We start from the raw sequence: 17661 nt of genomic DNA, 5'->3' as shown, positions 1-17661 counted from the left end.
GCAGAAGCGGTTTTAACCACTTCTGTGCAGTAATAATCCGCTTTTTATGTTCTGGTTAGATTTGTATTCTTCTTTTTAACCTTCCTTCCGGAAGTCACGCTAGTGCACTGAGTGCACGCTGCTCTGAAAATCTAGCGAAATCGTCTGAGCGCACCAGCTCGTTTCCGGGTTGCTCGTTCAGTGGGCCATTTGCGCGACTTCCGGAAGGTTAATAATGATTGTGTTGTTGATACAAAATCATTCAGCACTTTTTCACAACTTTAAAGTAGGGGCATAATTCAAGAAAATGTCGAATAATCACAAGAGAACACAGACAGGTCTGCGAACAAATCATAGAAACCGGTTTTTAGTAAGTTTACTTGTGATTTGAGACAAACAGTTTTTTAGTCTCTCATTTGCCTGCTTATGATTTTTACCACCAATTCGTCATTTCAGAAATTAAGTACCCTCTAAACTGCCGTTAAGATCGTATTCGTCCCATGTTCTATGAGATTCCCTCTATACATAAGACAATTATGCGTTGAACGGCAGTGAAAAGGTCAGATGAAAATTCCATCTTGGAATATAATAGATACAAACAAATAAATAAATAAAGCGATTTTTAATGCAATCTGGCAATAGAAGCACACAAAAAAATTAAAGGGTTGTGTACAGGACACGACCACGGTGACATTAAAAATATAGCTTTTTTCAAGAGCGTGAAAATGAATTTTATCTATCACACATATCGACACACGTTCTTGTTCACTCGCCTGTTTTCATATGTTACAATTTGCTATATACCCTCCCCATTAAAACATAATTTATTGAAGGTCTTTTAACGGTAATCTATTAATTAATCAAGTATCTCACTAGGTGATTGGCATTATTTGGCTGATCTATCTAGTAAAAATAGGCTGGTCTGTCCAGAAAATATATTCAAAAGAAAAGTTCCATATTGAGAGCTGTGATGAGGAAACCCACGCCCGCCAACGGAAATATACAGATTCTCCATAAAATATGAAATTTCATTTTCCATTTAAATTTTCAATAATGTACTAATGAACTTAAGTAAACAATCTTAAGTTTAAGTATTTCTTGATCGATTAGTGGTGGAAAAATGAAATTATTTGATAAATTACATTGTTATGCAACGTTCGCACTACCAGTTAAAACGGGTTTTTATGCCATCTTGGTGACATTTTTCTTGTTGCTAATTATTAAAACGTGTTATAACTCTGTAGTGTAAACATTGTATTATTAAACCAATTCTGCAGCATTTTATGTTATATAGGTGTTTTATGTGGTAATAGGACTGACATAATTATATCTTCAGTACAGCGGTTTGCTTCATAATTTAAAACAGATTTATTTTAAAATTTAAATTAGTATACCCAACCGTATTTGTTGTATACTTTAAAACGCAATTAGAACTGTGTTTTAAATACATAGGGTAGGACAGATATTCTGACTGGTTAAACTGGGAAAACAATTTTAAGTCCAGTAACGCTTAAGACATGGCTTGAATTTGAATCGAAAAAGAACACCCGCTTCAACTGCTGCTGGGACGGTAAGTTCTGTTTTAAAATTTTCCGTTGTGTGCAGTACGAAACAAAAGTGTTTGAAATTAGAAAACAAAAAGTTCTGCTGGGAATGTGATTGTTTCCGATGCAATTACACTCAGATTTTTCACGCAGGGGATAGAGGCCGTGTAAATGAAAACCGCGTAAATTTAAAAAAAAAAACGCGTTAATGAAAACCGCGTAAATTTCAAAATCCGCGTAAAAAACCTGAGTGTACTCTCCTATATAAAATACTACGCTGCTGAACAGTGCAATAACTACAGAAGCACGTTGTCAGATGCCTTACTGATAAAAAACATATAACCGAAATATGAAACATGAAAACCAATAGGCTCTTTACCCTACGCAGCTACAAAGCGCCGTAAACATTAACAAGTTACAACGCACACGCATGCATAAAAATATATTTTTTTCAAACGCAACACTCTTAAGGTTGCACAGAGAATGCGCAAAATTCGCAAACGAAAAAAGCAGTTTTTTCCACACCGTATGTCAGATCTTCATAAAAATCAATCAGCGTATGTAGAATGTTGTTACAGTACTGCTGATTGATTTTTATGAAGATCTGACATACGGTGTGGAAAAAAACTGCTTTTTTCGTTTGCGAATTTTGCGCATTCTCTGTGCAACCTTAAGCAGCACACACCGTATTTAATTAAATCCAAACCACCCCGCCCACCCACTTTGCAAATCATTCTGTGACACCATGCTGGTACCCGACAAATCCGCACACGGCCACCGCTGCCGAAAATGCATAGCGTCTACCGCTTATTGTAGTGCCCAGACGCTGCAGCCATGATCTTACCCGTTCGACATAAGAACAAAAACTGATTCAAACGGGTACGCGTCACCTCTATTTATAAACTAACCGTATATGGTTTAGTCACTTAGGTGCGAGTGTGTGCAAATGCCAACGTTACCGAAAATCGATAGCGCTTATTGCATCGCCCGGAGACGACGTTGCTCGTGTGGGATAAGAGCAACGACTGATTTAAACGGACATGCGTTGCTTCTATTTATGACTTTTCGTGTTTCATTGAGCAACTAAGCTGCCCTCTTTTGACGGCTGTGTCTGAGAAATCTGCCTCACGAATGGTATTTTGCCCGTTTTTCGTGAACTTTTTAATTTTACCAATTTCCAAAAGTCTACTTTTATTGGGGAGATATTAAATTATTACCAATATTTAAGTTAGGTGTTTCTGAATCGGTTGGTGTATGCATGATTAAAATCCATCTAGTAATATCGGAGTTATAAGCGTGCAAACCTTACATAGTTTCGTTACATGGGAGATAGTTTAGATTTTAGAATGACCCCTAGCCCCAAATAGTGGAGTAAGACATTTTTAATGTCAAAAGGACACTAACGTATGCGGAATGAAATTTGGACAACGCTTCCAGCATTAAAACAAAAATGCAACCCTGCGCAAAGCACCATACTAAACGTCATACTCTAGACACACGTATTTCAAATATCCAGTGCTAATTTCGACCCACTAGGAGATACCAAGTGAACAAAATGGCGGCCAACGCCCAATCTGGCACTTATCTATTATGCCAAAAAAAAGTTTTGGTATATGTTTTGTACAAAAGGCTGATATCCCTCCAAATGTACCATAACTGCATCCAAATGAGGTTTTTCTGGGATAATATGAAGCAGAGAGTGAATGCTCATAATTTTCGACATAAAACTAACAAAAATGATAATCAAAATTAAGAAAGAAATTAAAAATATGCCAACATCAATTTTTTCGACTCCTTTGCAAAAAGTTCCTGCAAACTGTCGTAAAGCTTCTCGAATGAGCTCAAATTTTTTTCTACATTAAGTTAAAAAGCTGACAAATGTTTTCATATAGAGAGAACATTTAATAAATGTTTTTTTTTGTACCGTGTAGTTCCCCGACACTTGCTTACGAATCGTCTCTATATCAGGGGAATAAAACGCGAACGATAACAATTAAAACAAACTATATTTTATCGAACACATTAAAAGCACGGTACAACTTTATACAGGACGTAAACAAAATGAAACTGACAACCACAAAAACATTTCATTGATGCGCTTATCGGGCATCACACATTGACAGCTATGCTGCCGAGTTAGAGCCTAGCGCTGAACGGGGTACTAATTAATGCACCGCGATAGGGTTGTCCTCAACATCTCCCCTCTTAATAAAGGTGATACGGATTAAACCTATTCGGCGGTCTTCGGGTTCGTGAAGAACGTCTAGGTAGATTTACCACGGATTCGACTTCGATGGCGGATTCGAATTCGGTTGATGTTGATGTTGTTGATGTCGATGACGTTGATGGGAAAGCCGAGACTTCCTGCTGTGGTGTAGACGACGCAAGCGCCGGCGCTGAACCTAGCAAGGTATGCTCGGGACTGGAGACAGGTGATAATTCAGATCCGCTCGCAACAAGGGACGGTGCTGGCGTGCCAGAAGATTGATTTGGTAGATTCCAGGCACCCAACAGGATGTCGAGCGGTAACGAATACTGACGAGAGGTGGCTTGATTGACAGGTTGCTTTGGTATCGAGTCAACAGCTAGGCGACTCCGGAGTTGGTTGATATGGGAACGCAGCATTCGGCGATCATCGACCCATACGTTATACATCACGTCTCCTATTTTTTCGATTATTGTTCCAGGAGCCCACTTCCAACCGTTACGGCCATAAAGCTTAGCGTAAACCGAATCGTTCCGGCTGAAGAACCTCGGTTTTGTGTGGTCGTCTGACGGTGCCACTGGAGTTCGTACCGTTGGGGGACGTAGCAGCTCGAGACAGGTGCGTATTTTGCGACCAAACATGACCTCGGACGGCGACTTTTGGTCTGGCAGTGCCCGGTTGGGTGTACTTCGGTACGTTAACAGGAATATGTCTATCGCTTGCTGTATCGATCCTCTCCCCTCTCGAATTTTTGTAACAGCCCTTTTGAACGTGTCAAAAAATCGTTCAGCTTGGCCATTTGATTGTGGATGAAACGGAGCAGTTGTGAGGTGTTCGATGCCGTTTGAGGCGCAGAAATCTGCGAATTCAGCGCTCGTGAATTGGGTTCCGTTGTCGCTGACTAGTGTAACAGGCATACCCAACCGAGCAAACAACCTACCGAGAATGCTGATGGTTGCCGCCGAGGTTATACGGGACGTTTGGATGATTTCTGGCCACTTGGAGAAGGAGTCGACGGCGATCAGGTAATATTCGCCTTCGATTGGACCAGCATAATCCACGTGGACGCGCTGCCACGGAGCGATCTGCTTGGGCCACGGCACCGGTGAAGAGTGAGGAGGTGACCTGGCTACGGCCGCACAGTGTTGGCATGCCTTGACGAAGTTGACGATGTCAGCATCCAAACTGGGCCAATACACGTAGCTTCGAGCGAGGGCCTTCATACGCTGCATACCAGGATGGCCACAATGGAGCTGTTCGAGGCATCGCTTGCGATGGAGCGACGAGATGACGAGCCGTTCGGCAAACATGATGCACGCATCTACCACGGAGAGTGATTCCTGTCTGGCTTGGAATCGCTGGATGTCGGATTCTGAATGTTCAGATTGCGGCCAACTGTGCTGAATGTGATGGTTGACTTTTCGGAGCAGTGGGTCTGCTTGGGTGCTTTGTGCGACGGCTCTGAAATTGAGAGGCAAAACTTTAACTGTATGAGATACTACCGACCTGAGGTCCTCTTCCAGGTTGATGCTAGCGATGATATAGTCCTCATCGGGTTTGACGTGCTGGTTGATCAACCTCGAGAGTAAGTCTGCGTCACCGAACTTGTGGGTGGGCACGTACTCGATGTCAAAATCGTAGAGCAGTAGATTGAGCGCAAATCGTTGGAGGCAGTTGGCTGTGTAGACCGGTATTCCCTTTTTAGAACCAAAGATACGGAGCAGAGGCTGGTGGTCGGTTTTCAAACGAAAGTGCCGTCCGAAGAGCATTTTGTGAAACTTTGTGACGGCGAAGACGATAGCTAAACCTTCACGATCCGGTTGGCTGTAGCCTTGTTCAGCTTTTGTGAGTGCTCTGGAAGCATGTTGGACGACTTTGATTGTGCCGTCGGGGAACTTGTGGCTAATCGTTGCCCCGAGCCCAACGGAAGAAGCGTCGGCAGAGACAATGATCTCCCGCTTCGGACCATAATGTGTGAGAAGTAGATCCGAGGAGAGTATTTGTTTGAAGTGCTCGAACGCTCTCTGGCACTCATCAGTCCACTGGAACTTCGCATCGTCCTTGAGAAGGTTGTCCAGCGGATATCGTAACTTGCACATATTGGGAACAAACTTGCCGTAGTAGTTGATAGCCCCCAAAAATGATCGTACACCGGATATATCGGTTGGAGGCGGCAGCTTGGATATCACTTCGATTTTGGCAGGATCTGGACGTAGTCCGCGACTGTCGACAATATGACCCACGTACTGCACTTGCTGCTTGCGGAAGGTGCATTTATCGACTCGAATGGTGAACCCGAAATCCTGAATTCGTTTTAGAACAGCCCGCAAATTGCGATCGTGGTCTTCTTCAGTTTTTCCGCCGACGATGACGTCATCGAGGTAGCCACACGTGCACTGCAGGCCGGCTAGCATTGTATCGATGAGCTGCTGGAAGGCACCTGGTGCGATCTTCACACCCGGCGGGAGGCGGTTGTAGGAGTAGAGGCCACGATGCGTATTGATGGTTAGCAACTTACGGTACTGTTCGTCGACTTCCACCTGCAAGAAAGCGTCGGACAAATCGAACTGGCTGAACACCTTACAGTTAGTCAGCTTGGTGAAGATATCGTCCGGTAGGGGAAGTGGATACTGATTTGGTTGGAGCGCAGCATTAAGCCCCGTGGAATAGTCTCCACAAATTAGAATGGATCCATTGGCTTTACGGACGACAACGATCGGAGCAGCCCACTCCGAATATTCGACTGGGGTGATGATATTCAAATTTTCCAGTCGATCGAGTTCCTGGTCAACGGCATCATACATCGCGTACGCAACCGGGCGCTTAGGGCAGAAGACGGGTCGAACACTTTTTTTCAGTTCCAACTTCACTTTAGTTTTGCTGCACAAACCGAGCTGATCGGTGAACACGTTTGGGAAAATCGACTGTAGTGCAGCGGGTGCCGCAGGAGAGCCTGACACGTGACAACAGAAGGTGTCCATGGGCACGGACCAAAGGTTGAAACTCTCGACCAAATCGGAGCCGAGCAGATGTAGTTGTTTCTCGGTAACACGGATCAGATCACGTCGTGTACTTTCTCCGATTGTGACGTCACACTCGAATTCCCCATCGAGTGACAAAATGTTACCAGATGCTGTCTTCGCTTTGACTGTTGCTGGTAAAAGCGCAGGACTACCGAGTTTCTGCCAACTCTCCCTGCTGATGACGGTGATGTCCGATGCAGTGTCAAGTTGCAGTCGAATATCCGTTCCAGATAGGGCAACAGATACAAATCTGCGTCGCTGATCCACGCTACATACGTCGACCACCACCACTTTGGCTGAGATGTCTCGCTTCTTACGTCTACTTCCAGGTTTCCGAGACTTTGCACTGTCGCAGTATCCTTCACGATGTCCGACTTGGCCGCAATCGGAGCACTTATGGTTGTCGTAACTACAGTCTCGGACAAAATGTAATGCACCGCAAAGCCAACAAGGATAACTTGGCTTCCTTCCGGTAGCACTCGAAGACAGTTGTGGTGACTCTCGGTCACGCTCGCCTAATCGCTTCCCACCAAACTTCTGTATCGCTTGCACTTGGTTGTATGGTGCCGCAGACTCTATCATCGCACTGTCGTGTTTGAGGTTGTACAGACGCTGACATTCCTCGGAGAGCTGCTCCAATGTAACGTCGTCATTGTCCTCAATTTTTGTAAGGAGACGGGTACGAATCTCGACGTCATTCTCCGATTTTAGACAACACACGTATACTAAGCATTTGAACTGTTCTTCCGTGAGCTTTCCCAGTTCAAATTCTACGCAAGCCTTGTTTACCCTACACGCGAACGCCACATGATCCTCAGTAGGATTCTTCGCGATTTGCAGACATCGGTATCGACGACTGATAACCGACTCTTTCGCTCCAAACAAGCTCTTGAGCTTGTCAACTGTCTGTGCGAAACTAAAATGCTTGGGAAACTTTGGTAAAATGAAGCTTACGTACCTCTCATGCACTCTCGATCTCGTACCGGAATTCCTTGATATTGCTTGCCAAAGAGTCAAGGATCTGTTCCGGGTTCGGTGGTACTTGCACGTTTATTGATGATGCAATAGTACAAAAAACTGTTGTTGCTGCTCGTCAGACTGTTGCTGCCGCTGTACCAGCTATACCATAAGCTGTTGGTGTTGGAGCTGGCTTTGAGCAAAGTGCTGTTGGCTTTGAGCAATCGTCTGTTGCATCATCTGCATTATTTGCATGAGTATATCATTACTGACCTGGGGTTGCGATTGGTGGGGCGGAATGTTTGTAAACAGCTGCTGCTGAGCTGCAGAAACGGGAATGAACGGCTGCTGCTGCTGATGTATAGTCACAACGGGAGCGAAAAATTGCTGCTGCTGGTGGGCCGCTGGCGCGGGACTAATCTGCTGATTCAACTGCTGCCGTTGATTTAACAGTCCTGGGGGGTCAACACCATTTTGTCCGTTCAACTCACTACCGTCATCAGCCATCGCACTCCACTTTCTTTTCTTCCGCGCGGGTGACGAAATGTTGGGTTAGTTTTGTTTATCGGCGAATAAAAACTACCCACACTCGCGAATTCTCGTCGCCACTTTTGTACCGTGTAGGTCCCCGACACTTGCTTACGGATCGTCTCTATATCAGGGGAATAAAACGCGAACGATAACAAAACAAACTATATTTTATCGAACACATTAAAAGCACGGTACAACTTTATACAGGACGTAAACAAACTGAAACTGACAACCACAAAAACATTTCATTGATGCGCTTATCAGGCATCACACATTGACAACTATGCTGCCGAGTTAGAGCCTAGCGCTGAACGGGGTACTAATTAATGCACCGCGATAGGGTTGTCCTCAACAGTTTTCTACAAAAAAATTGCCTTTTGAATTTTGTCCAAATTTTATTCCGCATACGTTAGGGTATATTCTATCTCTGCTCAAGCTAGTGCTATAAGTTAAGCAAACGTAACAGTCGCCACGATCTATGGTGAATGATAATACACTGCCGATTTTTTTGCAATGATCGTTTGTCTGTTTGTTGTGAGATGAGTGAAGCTTTGCAGCAAAAGTGAGGCAAACTTCGGTTAAATACATTATTTGTTGATTTTATGAGGTTTGATACGTCAGTATAAAACATCTTAGAACAGTCGACTTCTCGGAATTTATTATAAAAAATGTTTGGAACCACTTGTGAGCGTATGTGGTCCGGAATTCCACCAATCTCGTCTTTCATGGATGTGTCGAAGAAAACAGTAGATTCAGAAGTATTTATGAAATGCACACGGTTGGGATTGTAAGAAGAAGGGTCAATATTCTGCGCCATGTAGTCAAAGTACAGGGACATGAAACGGGTCTGAGAATTGAGCTCAACAAGCCTTTCGAAATTTTCAATCACGACCGGGTTCAAGATATCGCATCGAATGAGCAATCGATATGAGAGTTACCAAAATCGATTTTTCAACGGGAGAACGCCCGACAGCACTTCGAGACTCATCGTATGGGTCGACTGCATGCACCCTAAGGCGATACGCAAACAACGATACTGAATTCTTTCGAGTTTGATGAAATGTATGTTCGCGGCGGAGCGAAAGCAGAAGCATCCGTATTCTATTACCGACAGTATCGTTGTTTGATACAACCTAATTAGGTCTCCTGGGTGGGCACCCCACCATGTTCCGGTTATTATACGGAGAAAGTTGATCCTTTGCTAGCATTTCTGTTTCAGATACCGAATATGGCATCCCCAAGTACCTTTCGAGTCGAACCAGACCCCTAGATATTTTACTGTGAAGACCTGAGCGATAGTTTGACCCATTAATAGAAGCTGTAGTTGTGCTGGTTCACGCTTCCTTGAAAATACAACTAGCTCAGTTTTCTCCGTGGAGAATTCGATACCCAGCTTAATAGCCCAAGCAGACAAATTGTCCAAGGTATTCTGTAATGGTCCTTGTAGATCGACAGCTTTGGGTCCCGTAACAGACACCACGCCATCGTCTGCAAGTGGCCTTAACGTGCAGGAATTGTCAAGACATTCATCAATGTCGTTGACGTAGAAATTGTATAACAGGGGGCTTAGACATGAGCCCTGGGGAAGGCCCATGTAGCTAAATCGTGATGTCGATAAGTCACCATGCGAAAAATGCATGTGCTTTTCCGACAACAAGTTTAGTAAAAAGTTGTTTAAAGTCGCTGAAAGACCATGCTGGTGCAGCTTCTCTGAAAGAATGTTGATCGAAACTGAATCAAAAACCCCCTTAATATCTAGGAACACTGATGCCATCTGCTCTTTGCTAGCATAGGCCATTTGAATTTCTGTTGAGAGCAACGCAAGACAATCGTTCGTCCCTTTGCCTTTGCGAAAGCCAAATTGTGTATCTGACAGTAAGCCATTTGCTTCGACCCAATTGTCGAGGCGGGATAGGATCATTTTCTCGAACAACTTCCGGATACAGGATAGCATTGCGATCGGACGGTACGAATTGTGGTCGGAGGCTGGTTTTCCTGGTTTTTGGATGGCGATGACCTTCACTTGTCTCCAATCGAGTGGGACAATGTTAGCCTCGAGAAACTTATTAAATAAGTTCAACAAGCGTCTCTTGGCAGAGTCTGGCAGATTCTTCAACAAGTTGAATTTGATTCTGTCTGGCCCTGGAGCTTTATTGTTACACGACAAGAGAGCAAGTGAGAACTCCACCATCGAAAAAGGTGTTTCGTTCGCGCTATCGTGAGGGGACGCGGCGCGGTAAATCTTCTTTGCCGGGGCGGAATCCGGACAAACCTTCTTGGCGAAATCGAATATCCAACGGTTTGAATATTCTGCACTCTCGTTAGTACTGTTTCGGTTTCGCAAACGCCGGGCCGTGCCCCAAAGAGTGCTCATCGATGGTTCTCTCGTTAGTCCGTCAACGAACCGGCGCCAGTAACTACGTTTCTTGGCTTTCATCAAACTCTTCATTCGCGTTTCTAACGTCGCATATTGTCGATAGCTAGCGGGTAACCCGTCGTCCCGGAAGGTCTTATACGCGGCGGCCTTCTCCGCGTACACGTCTGAGCACTCTTTGTCCCACCACGGATTAGGAGAGCGTTTTTGTATGTTCGCGCCGGGTACTGGCTTAGTCTGAGCTTGATTCGCGCTGTCAAGAATCAAGCCAGCCAAAAAGCTGTACTCTCCGGAGGAAGTTCTTGGGTAGATTCGATGTTGTCGGATATCGCGGCAGCATAGCTCTTCCAATCGATATTTCGTGTGAGGTCATACGAAATATTGATTGATTTCAATGGCCTTTTTTTTCAATTTGTTTATTTGATAAGGCACGTATGCGTTAGCTTAAAGGTGCCATTTTTTCATTGTTTTACATTTTGGGACATGAAACGGGTCTGAGAATTGAGCTCAACAAGCCTTTTAAAATTTTCAATCACGACCGGGTTCAAGATATCGCATCGAATGAGCAATCGATATGAGAGTTCCCAAAATCGATTTTTCAACGGGAGAACGCCCGACAGCACTTCGAGACTCATCGTATGGGTCGACTGCATGCACCCTAAGGCGATACGCAAACAACGATACTGAATTCTTTCGAGTTTGATGAAATGTATGTTCGCGGCGGAGCGAAAGCAGAAGCATCCGTATTCTATTACCGACAGTATCGTTGTTTGATACAACCTAATTAGGTCTCCTGGGTGGGCACCCCACCATGTTCCGGTTATTATACGGAGAAAGTTGATCCTTTGCTGGCATTTCTGTTTCAGATACCGAATATGGCATCCCCAAGTACCTTTCGAGTCGAACCAGACCCCTAGATATTTTACTGTGAAGACCTGAGCGATAGTTTGACCCATTAATAGAAGCTGTAGTTGTGCTGGTTCACGCTTCCTTGAAAATACAACTAGCTCAGTTTTCTCCGTGGAGAATTCGATACCCAGCTTAATAGCCCAAGCAGACAAATTGTCCAAGGTATTCTGTAATGGTCCTTGTAGATCGACAGCTTTGGGTCCCGTAACAGACACCACGCCATCGTCTGCAAGTGGCCTTAACGTGCAGGAATTGTCAAGACATTCATCAATGTCGTTGACGTAGAAATTGTATAACAGGGGGCTTAGACATGAGCCCTGGGGAAGGCCCATGTAGCTAAATCGTGATGTCGATAAGTCACCATGCGAAAAATGCATGTGCTTTTCCGACAACAAGTTTAGTAAAAAGTTGTTTAAAGTCGCTGAAAGACCATGCTGGTGCAGCTTCTCTGAAAGAATGTTGATCGAAACTGAATCAAAAACCCCCTTAATATCTAGGAACACTGATGCCATCTGCTCTTTGCTAGCATAGGCCATTTGAATTTCTGTTGAGAGCAACGCAAGACAATCGTTCGTCCCTTTGCCTTTGCGAAAGCCAAATTGTGTATCTGACAGTAAGCCATTTGCTTCGACCCAATTGTCGAGGCGGGATAGGATCATTTTCTCGAACAACTTCCGGATACAGGATAGCATTGCGATCGGACGGTACGAATTGTGGTCGGAGGCTGGTTTTCCTGGTTTTTGGATGGCGATGACCTTCACTTGTCTCCAATCGAGTGGGACAATGTTAGCCTCGAGAAACTTATTAAATAAGTTCAACAAGCGTCTCTTGGCAGAGTCTGGCAGATTCTTCAACAAGTTGAATTTGATTCTGTCTGGCCCTGGAGCATTATTGTTACACGACAAGAGAGCAAGTGAGAACTCCACCATCGAAAAAGGTGTTTCGTTCGCGCTATCGTGAGGGGACGCGGCGCGGTAAATCTTCTGTGCCGGGGCGGAATCCGGACAAACCTTCTTGGCGAAATCGAATATCCAACGGTTTGAATATTCTGCACTCTCGTTAGTACTGTTTCGGTTTCGCAAACGCCGGGCCGTGCCCCAAAGAGTGCTCATCGATGGTTCTCTCGTTAGTCCGTCAACGAACCGGCGCCAGTAACTACGTTTCTTGGCTTTCATCAAACTCTTCATTCGCGTTTCTAACGTCGCACATTGTCGATAGCTAGCGGGTAACCCGTCGTCCCGGAAGGTCTTATACGTGGCGGCCTTCTCCGCGTACACGTCTGAGCACTCTTTGTCCCACCACGGATTAGGAGAGCGTTTTTGTATGTTCGCGCCGGGTACTGGCTTAGTCTGAGCTTGATTCGCGCTGTCAAGAATCAAGCCAGCCAAAAAGCTGTACTCTTCCTCCGGAGGAAGTTCTTGGGTAGATTCGATGTTGTCGGATATCGCGGTAGCATAGCTCTTCCAATCGATATTTCGTGTGAGGTCATACGAAATATTGATTGATTTCAATGGCCTTTTTTTCAATTTGTTTATTTGATAAGGCACGTATGCGTTAGCTTAAAGGTGCCATTTTTTCATTGTTTTACATTTTGATTTTCTTAAAACTAGGGGGTTACACATTTCAATATTATTTTGTTTTATATAATGAAACTAAAAAAAAAAACTTTACAGCTAACTTATACATATAAAAGAGGGTATAATATAAAATTCGTAAGATTTGGGGGACGGGTCATTTTGTGTGTTCTTTTTATAGTAATTCACTTTATGATTTTTAGAAGGGAGATTGTAGGAGAAATTTATTATTAATTTATGTTGTACTGTAGATCTCGTGTTGTTGGTTCATTCGACAGATGTTTTGTCTCGTCTTGTAGGCGTATCAAACCATCGTTGGGGTACGGTAGGTGGAAGAGGGCACTTCTGGGAATGATAAGAGAAAAGGTAGGGGCATTTAAATTTGGATATTGATGGTTTTGAGGAACGTGTATATAAGGGACATGTAGAGAATATCGCGGCTTGCTAGTACATCTCGAACTGGGACATTGGGTGATCTTCCTCGGGCCCGAAGGGAATCGAATAGTTGAGATCTGGCAGAACAGTACTCGGCGCATGCCCAGACAACATGTTCGATCTCGTGATAACCGTTGCCACAAGCGCAGATACCGCTATCCACGAGCCCAATACGCCGGAGATGTGCGTCCAGCGTGTAGTGATTGGACATGAGCCGAGACATCACGCGAATGAAATCCCGACTCACATCCATCCCCCTGAACCAAGGTTTCGTCGATACCTTAGGGATTATCGAATGTAGCCACCTTCCCAGTTCACCATTGCTCCATGAAGTTTGCCAACTTTCGAGGGTTCTCTGATGAGTAATACTGAAAAATTCGCTGAAGCTAATTGGTCTTTCATATATGTCACCTTGCAAAGCGCCCGCCTTAGCTAAAGAGTCCGCTTCTTCATTGCCTGGAATGGAGCAATGCGAGGGAACCCAAACTAAGGTAATCTTGTACGATCTTACAGACAAAGCACGCAGGCGCTCCCAGATTTTCCCCAGAAAATATGGAATGTGCTTTCTAGGTTTCATTGAACGGAGAGCCTCGATTGAGCTGAGGCTATCCGAGACAATAAAGTAATGATCGGTGGGCAAAGTATCAATGATCCCAAGGGTATACTGAATAGCAGCAAGTTCTGCGACGTAAACTGAAGCAGGATCATTGAGTTTGAATGAGGCGGTGAGGCTTTGATTGAATATACCGAAGCCAGTGGAGCCGTCGAGGCTTGACCCGTCGGTGTAAAACATCTTGTTGCAGTCGACTTCTCGAAATTTACTATGAAAGATGCTTGGGATCACTTGCGGATGTATTAGATCCGGGATTCCACGAATCTCGTCTTTCATGGATGTGTCGAAGAATACAATTGCATCAGAAGCATGAAAGAGATTGACACGGTTGGGATAGTATGAAGAAGGATTGATATTTTGTGCCATGTAATCGAAGTACAAGGACATAAATCGGGTTTGAGAATTGAGCTCGACAAGCCTTTCGAAATTTGCAATTACTAACGGGTTCAAGATATCGCATCGGATGAGCAATCGATATGAGAGTTCCCAAAATCGATTTTTCAGCGGAAGGACGCCCGCCAGCACTTCTAAACTCATCGTATGTGTCGAGTGCATGCAATCCAAAGCAATACGCAAGCAACAATATTGGATTCGCTCTAGTTTGATGAAATGTATGTTCGCAGCGGAGCGGAAACAGAAACTCCCGTACTCCATCACCGACAATATTGTTGTTTGGTACAGCCTGATCAGGTCTCCTGGATGGGCACCCCACCATGTTCCGGTTATTGTACGGAGAAAGTTGATCCTTTGCTGGCACTTCTGTTTCAGATACCTAATGTGACATCCCCAGGTTCCTTTAGAGTCGAACCAGACCCCGAGATATTTGAAAGTTGAAACCTGAGCAATAGTTTGACCCATTAATTGAAGCTGTAGTTGCGCTGGTTCACGCTTCCTTGAAAATACGACTAGCTCAGTTTTCTCCGTGGAGAACTCGATACCTAGCTGGAGGGCCCAAGCAGACAAATTGTCCAAGGTATCTTGCAATGGTCCTTGCAGATCGACGGCTTTGGGACCTGTAATAGAGACCACGCCGTCATCTGCAAGCTGCCTTAGCGTGCAGGAATTGACAAGACATTCGTCAATGTCATTAACGTAAAAGTTATAGAGAAGGGGGCTTAGACATGAGCCCTGGGGAAGACCCATGTAGCTAATTCGTGATGTCGATAAATCACCATGCGAAAAATGCATATGTTTTTCAGACAGCAGGTTTAGCAAAAAGTTGTTTAGAGTCGGTGAAAGACCATGCTGGTGCAGCTTCTCAGAAAGAATTTTGATAGAAACTGAATCAAAAGCCCCCTTTATATCTAGGAAAACTGATGCCATCTGCTCTTTGCTAGCATAAGCCATTTGAATTTCTGTTGAGAGCAACGCAAGACAATCGTTCGTCCCTTTGCCTTTGCGGAAACCAAATTGTGTATCTGACAGTAAGCCATTTGCTTCAACCCAATTATCGAGGCGAAACAAGATCATTTTCTTGAACAACTTTCGGATACAGGACAGCATCGCAATCGGTCGATACGAGTTGTGGTCGGAGGCTGGTTTTCCTGGTTTTTGAATAGCGATGACCCTCACTTGCCTCCAGTCATGAGGGACAATATTACCCTCAAGAAACTTATTAAATAAATTCAACAAGCGTCTCTTGGCAGAGTCTGGCAGATTCTTTAACAAGTTGAATTTGATTCTGTCTGGCCCTGGGGCTTTATTGTTACATGATAAGAGAGCAAGTGAGAACTCATCGAAAACGGTGTTTCGTTCGCGTTATTGTGAGGGGACGCGGCGCGGTAGATCTTCTGTGCCGGGGCGGAATCCGGACAAACCTTCTTGGCAAAATCGAATATCCAACGGTTTGTATATTCCACGCTCTCATTAGTACTGTTTCGGTTTCGTAAGCGCCGGGCCGTACTCCAAAGAGTGCTCATCGATGTTTCTCTCGTTAGTCCGTCGACGAACCGGCGCCAGTAGCTACGTTTTTTGGCTTTTATCAAACTCTTCATGCGCGTTTCCGCCATCGCGTACTGTCGGTAGCTAGCTGGCAGCCCGTCGTCCCGGAAGGTCTTATACGCGGCGGCCTTCTCCGCGTACACGTCTGAGCACTCTTTGTCCCACCATGGATTGGGAGGACGCCCGCGTGAATTCGCGTCTGGTACGCGTTTAGTCTGAGCTTGAATCGCGGTATCGAGAATCAAGCCAGCCAGGAACCCGTACTCTTCCTCCGGAGGAAGCTCTTGAGTGTACTCGATTTTGTCGGATATCGCGGACGCGTAGCTCTTCCAATCAATATTTCGTGTGAGGTCATACGAAACATTGATTGTATTCGGTGGCCCTGAACCGTTAGCAATATTAATTACGATTGACAGATGGTCGCTGCCGTGGGGATCAGAGAATACCTTCCACATGCAATCTAACCGCAGCGATGTCGAGCAGAGGGACAGATCTAAGGCGCTCGGTCGCGCTGGAGGGGCAGGAATCCGTGTCATTTCACCCGTATTCAAAATAGTCATATTGAAGTTGTCGCAAAGCTCATGGAGTAGGGTAGATCGATTATCGTCATGAAGGCAACCCCTTGCCGTGCCGTGGGAGTTGAAGTCACCTAAAACTAGCCTCGGTGCGGGGAGGAGTTCCGCAATATTGCAAAGCCGTCGGTGGCTAACTGAGGCTCTAGGGGGGATGTAGGTGGAAGCAATGCAAAGGTCTTTGGCTTTAATTCTGGTTTGGCAAGCGACAACTTCAATGCCTGGTGTCGAGAGGAGGTCGATCCGATTGAAAGAATAGCACTTTTTGATCCCCAAAAGTACTCCTCCGTAAGAGTCTTCTCGATCCAAGCGAATAATATTAAAATCGTGGAAGTGTAGGGTTATTTCTGAAGTGAGCCATGTCTCGCATAGGGCAAATGCATCGCATTTCAAATTAAAATTTAAACGAATCGATTTTCGGGATAATGCTTCTGCAATTCCACTGTAGAACAGTGATTAAATCCTTGACCTCGTTCGATGAATTAGCCATCGAAGGATACAATCACTGAAAGAAGGGGCCATTTCGCAGTGAACTGCATCAAACATGTTTTTACTGCGGGGAGAAAGCTTATCAAGATACTTTTAAGGGGGTCAGAAATGTTTAACGCTGTAAGAATACGGTCCACAATGTCAGAGAAATTTATTAAACCAGCACTGTTTTCTTTCTCTGGCTGATATCTGGGGACACTTGGGGTTTTTGATGTTCCTGGAAGTGCTGGGAACTCCTTTTCTGAGCTCAGGTTACTGAGACCGGGAGCGACTTGCTTCGGTTTTGCACCAGTACTTCCTTGAGTAGTTATTTTAGGGGGACCATGAAGAGACACCTTCTGGCCTTTACGACGAAGCTTGGAAGAGGAAATGTTCTTCCTTTTTCTACTACTTCTAGGCACAGCAGAAGATGTTCCCTCCTGGGGTTCATCACAGTCGCCTTCGTCAGTAGACAAGTTGGTAAAGATGTTCGTAGAGACAGGTGGCGTAGCTATCTTAAGCATTTCTGCAAAAG

The 17661-nt window shown here is 44.8% G+C and overlaps 2 protein-coding genes across 4 annotated transcripts in view; both read right to left on the bottom strand.

Moving 5' to 3' along the window:
- The window catches only part of LOC131688993 (cytokine receptor-like), an 860358-nt gene that overhangs the window by 822068 nt on the left and 20629 nt on the right, over positions 1-17661 (bottom strand). The window lies entirely within an intron of this gene.
- LOC131688992 (uncharacterized protein K02A2.6-like) lies at positions 2493-7832 on the bottom strand. The gene has a single exon (XM_058973705.1). The coding sequence runs from the start codon at positions 7332-7334 to the stop codon at positions 3729-3731; it is 3606 nt and encodes a 1201-aa protein (XP_058829688.1). The 5' UTR covers positions 7335-7832; the 3' UTR covers positions 2493-3728.

This window comes from Topomyia yanbarensis, chromosome 3 (genome assembly GCF_030247195.1).
Source record: "Topomyia yanbarensis strain Yona2022 chromosome 3, ASM3024719v1, whole genome shotgun sequence".
NCBI classification, from domain to species: domain Eukaryota; kingdom Metazoa; phylum Arthropoda; class Insecta; order Diptera; family Culicidae; genus Topomyia; species Topomyia yanbarensis.
The sequence above is the reverse complement of the archived record's forward strand: the minus strand, read 5'-3'. Positions and strand labels throughout refer to the sequence as shown.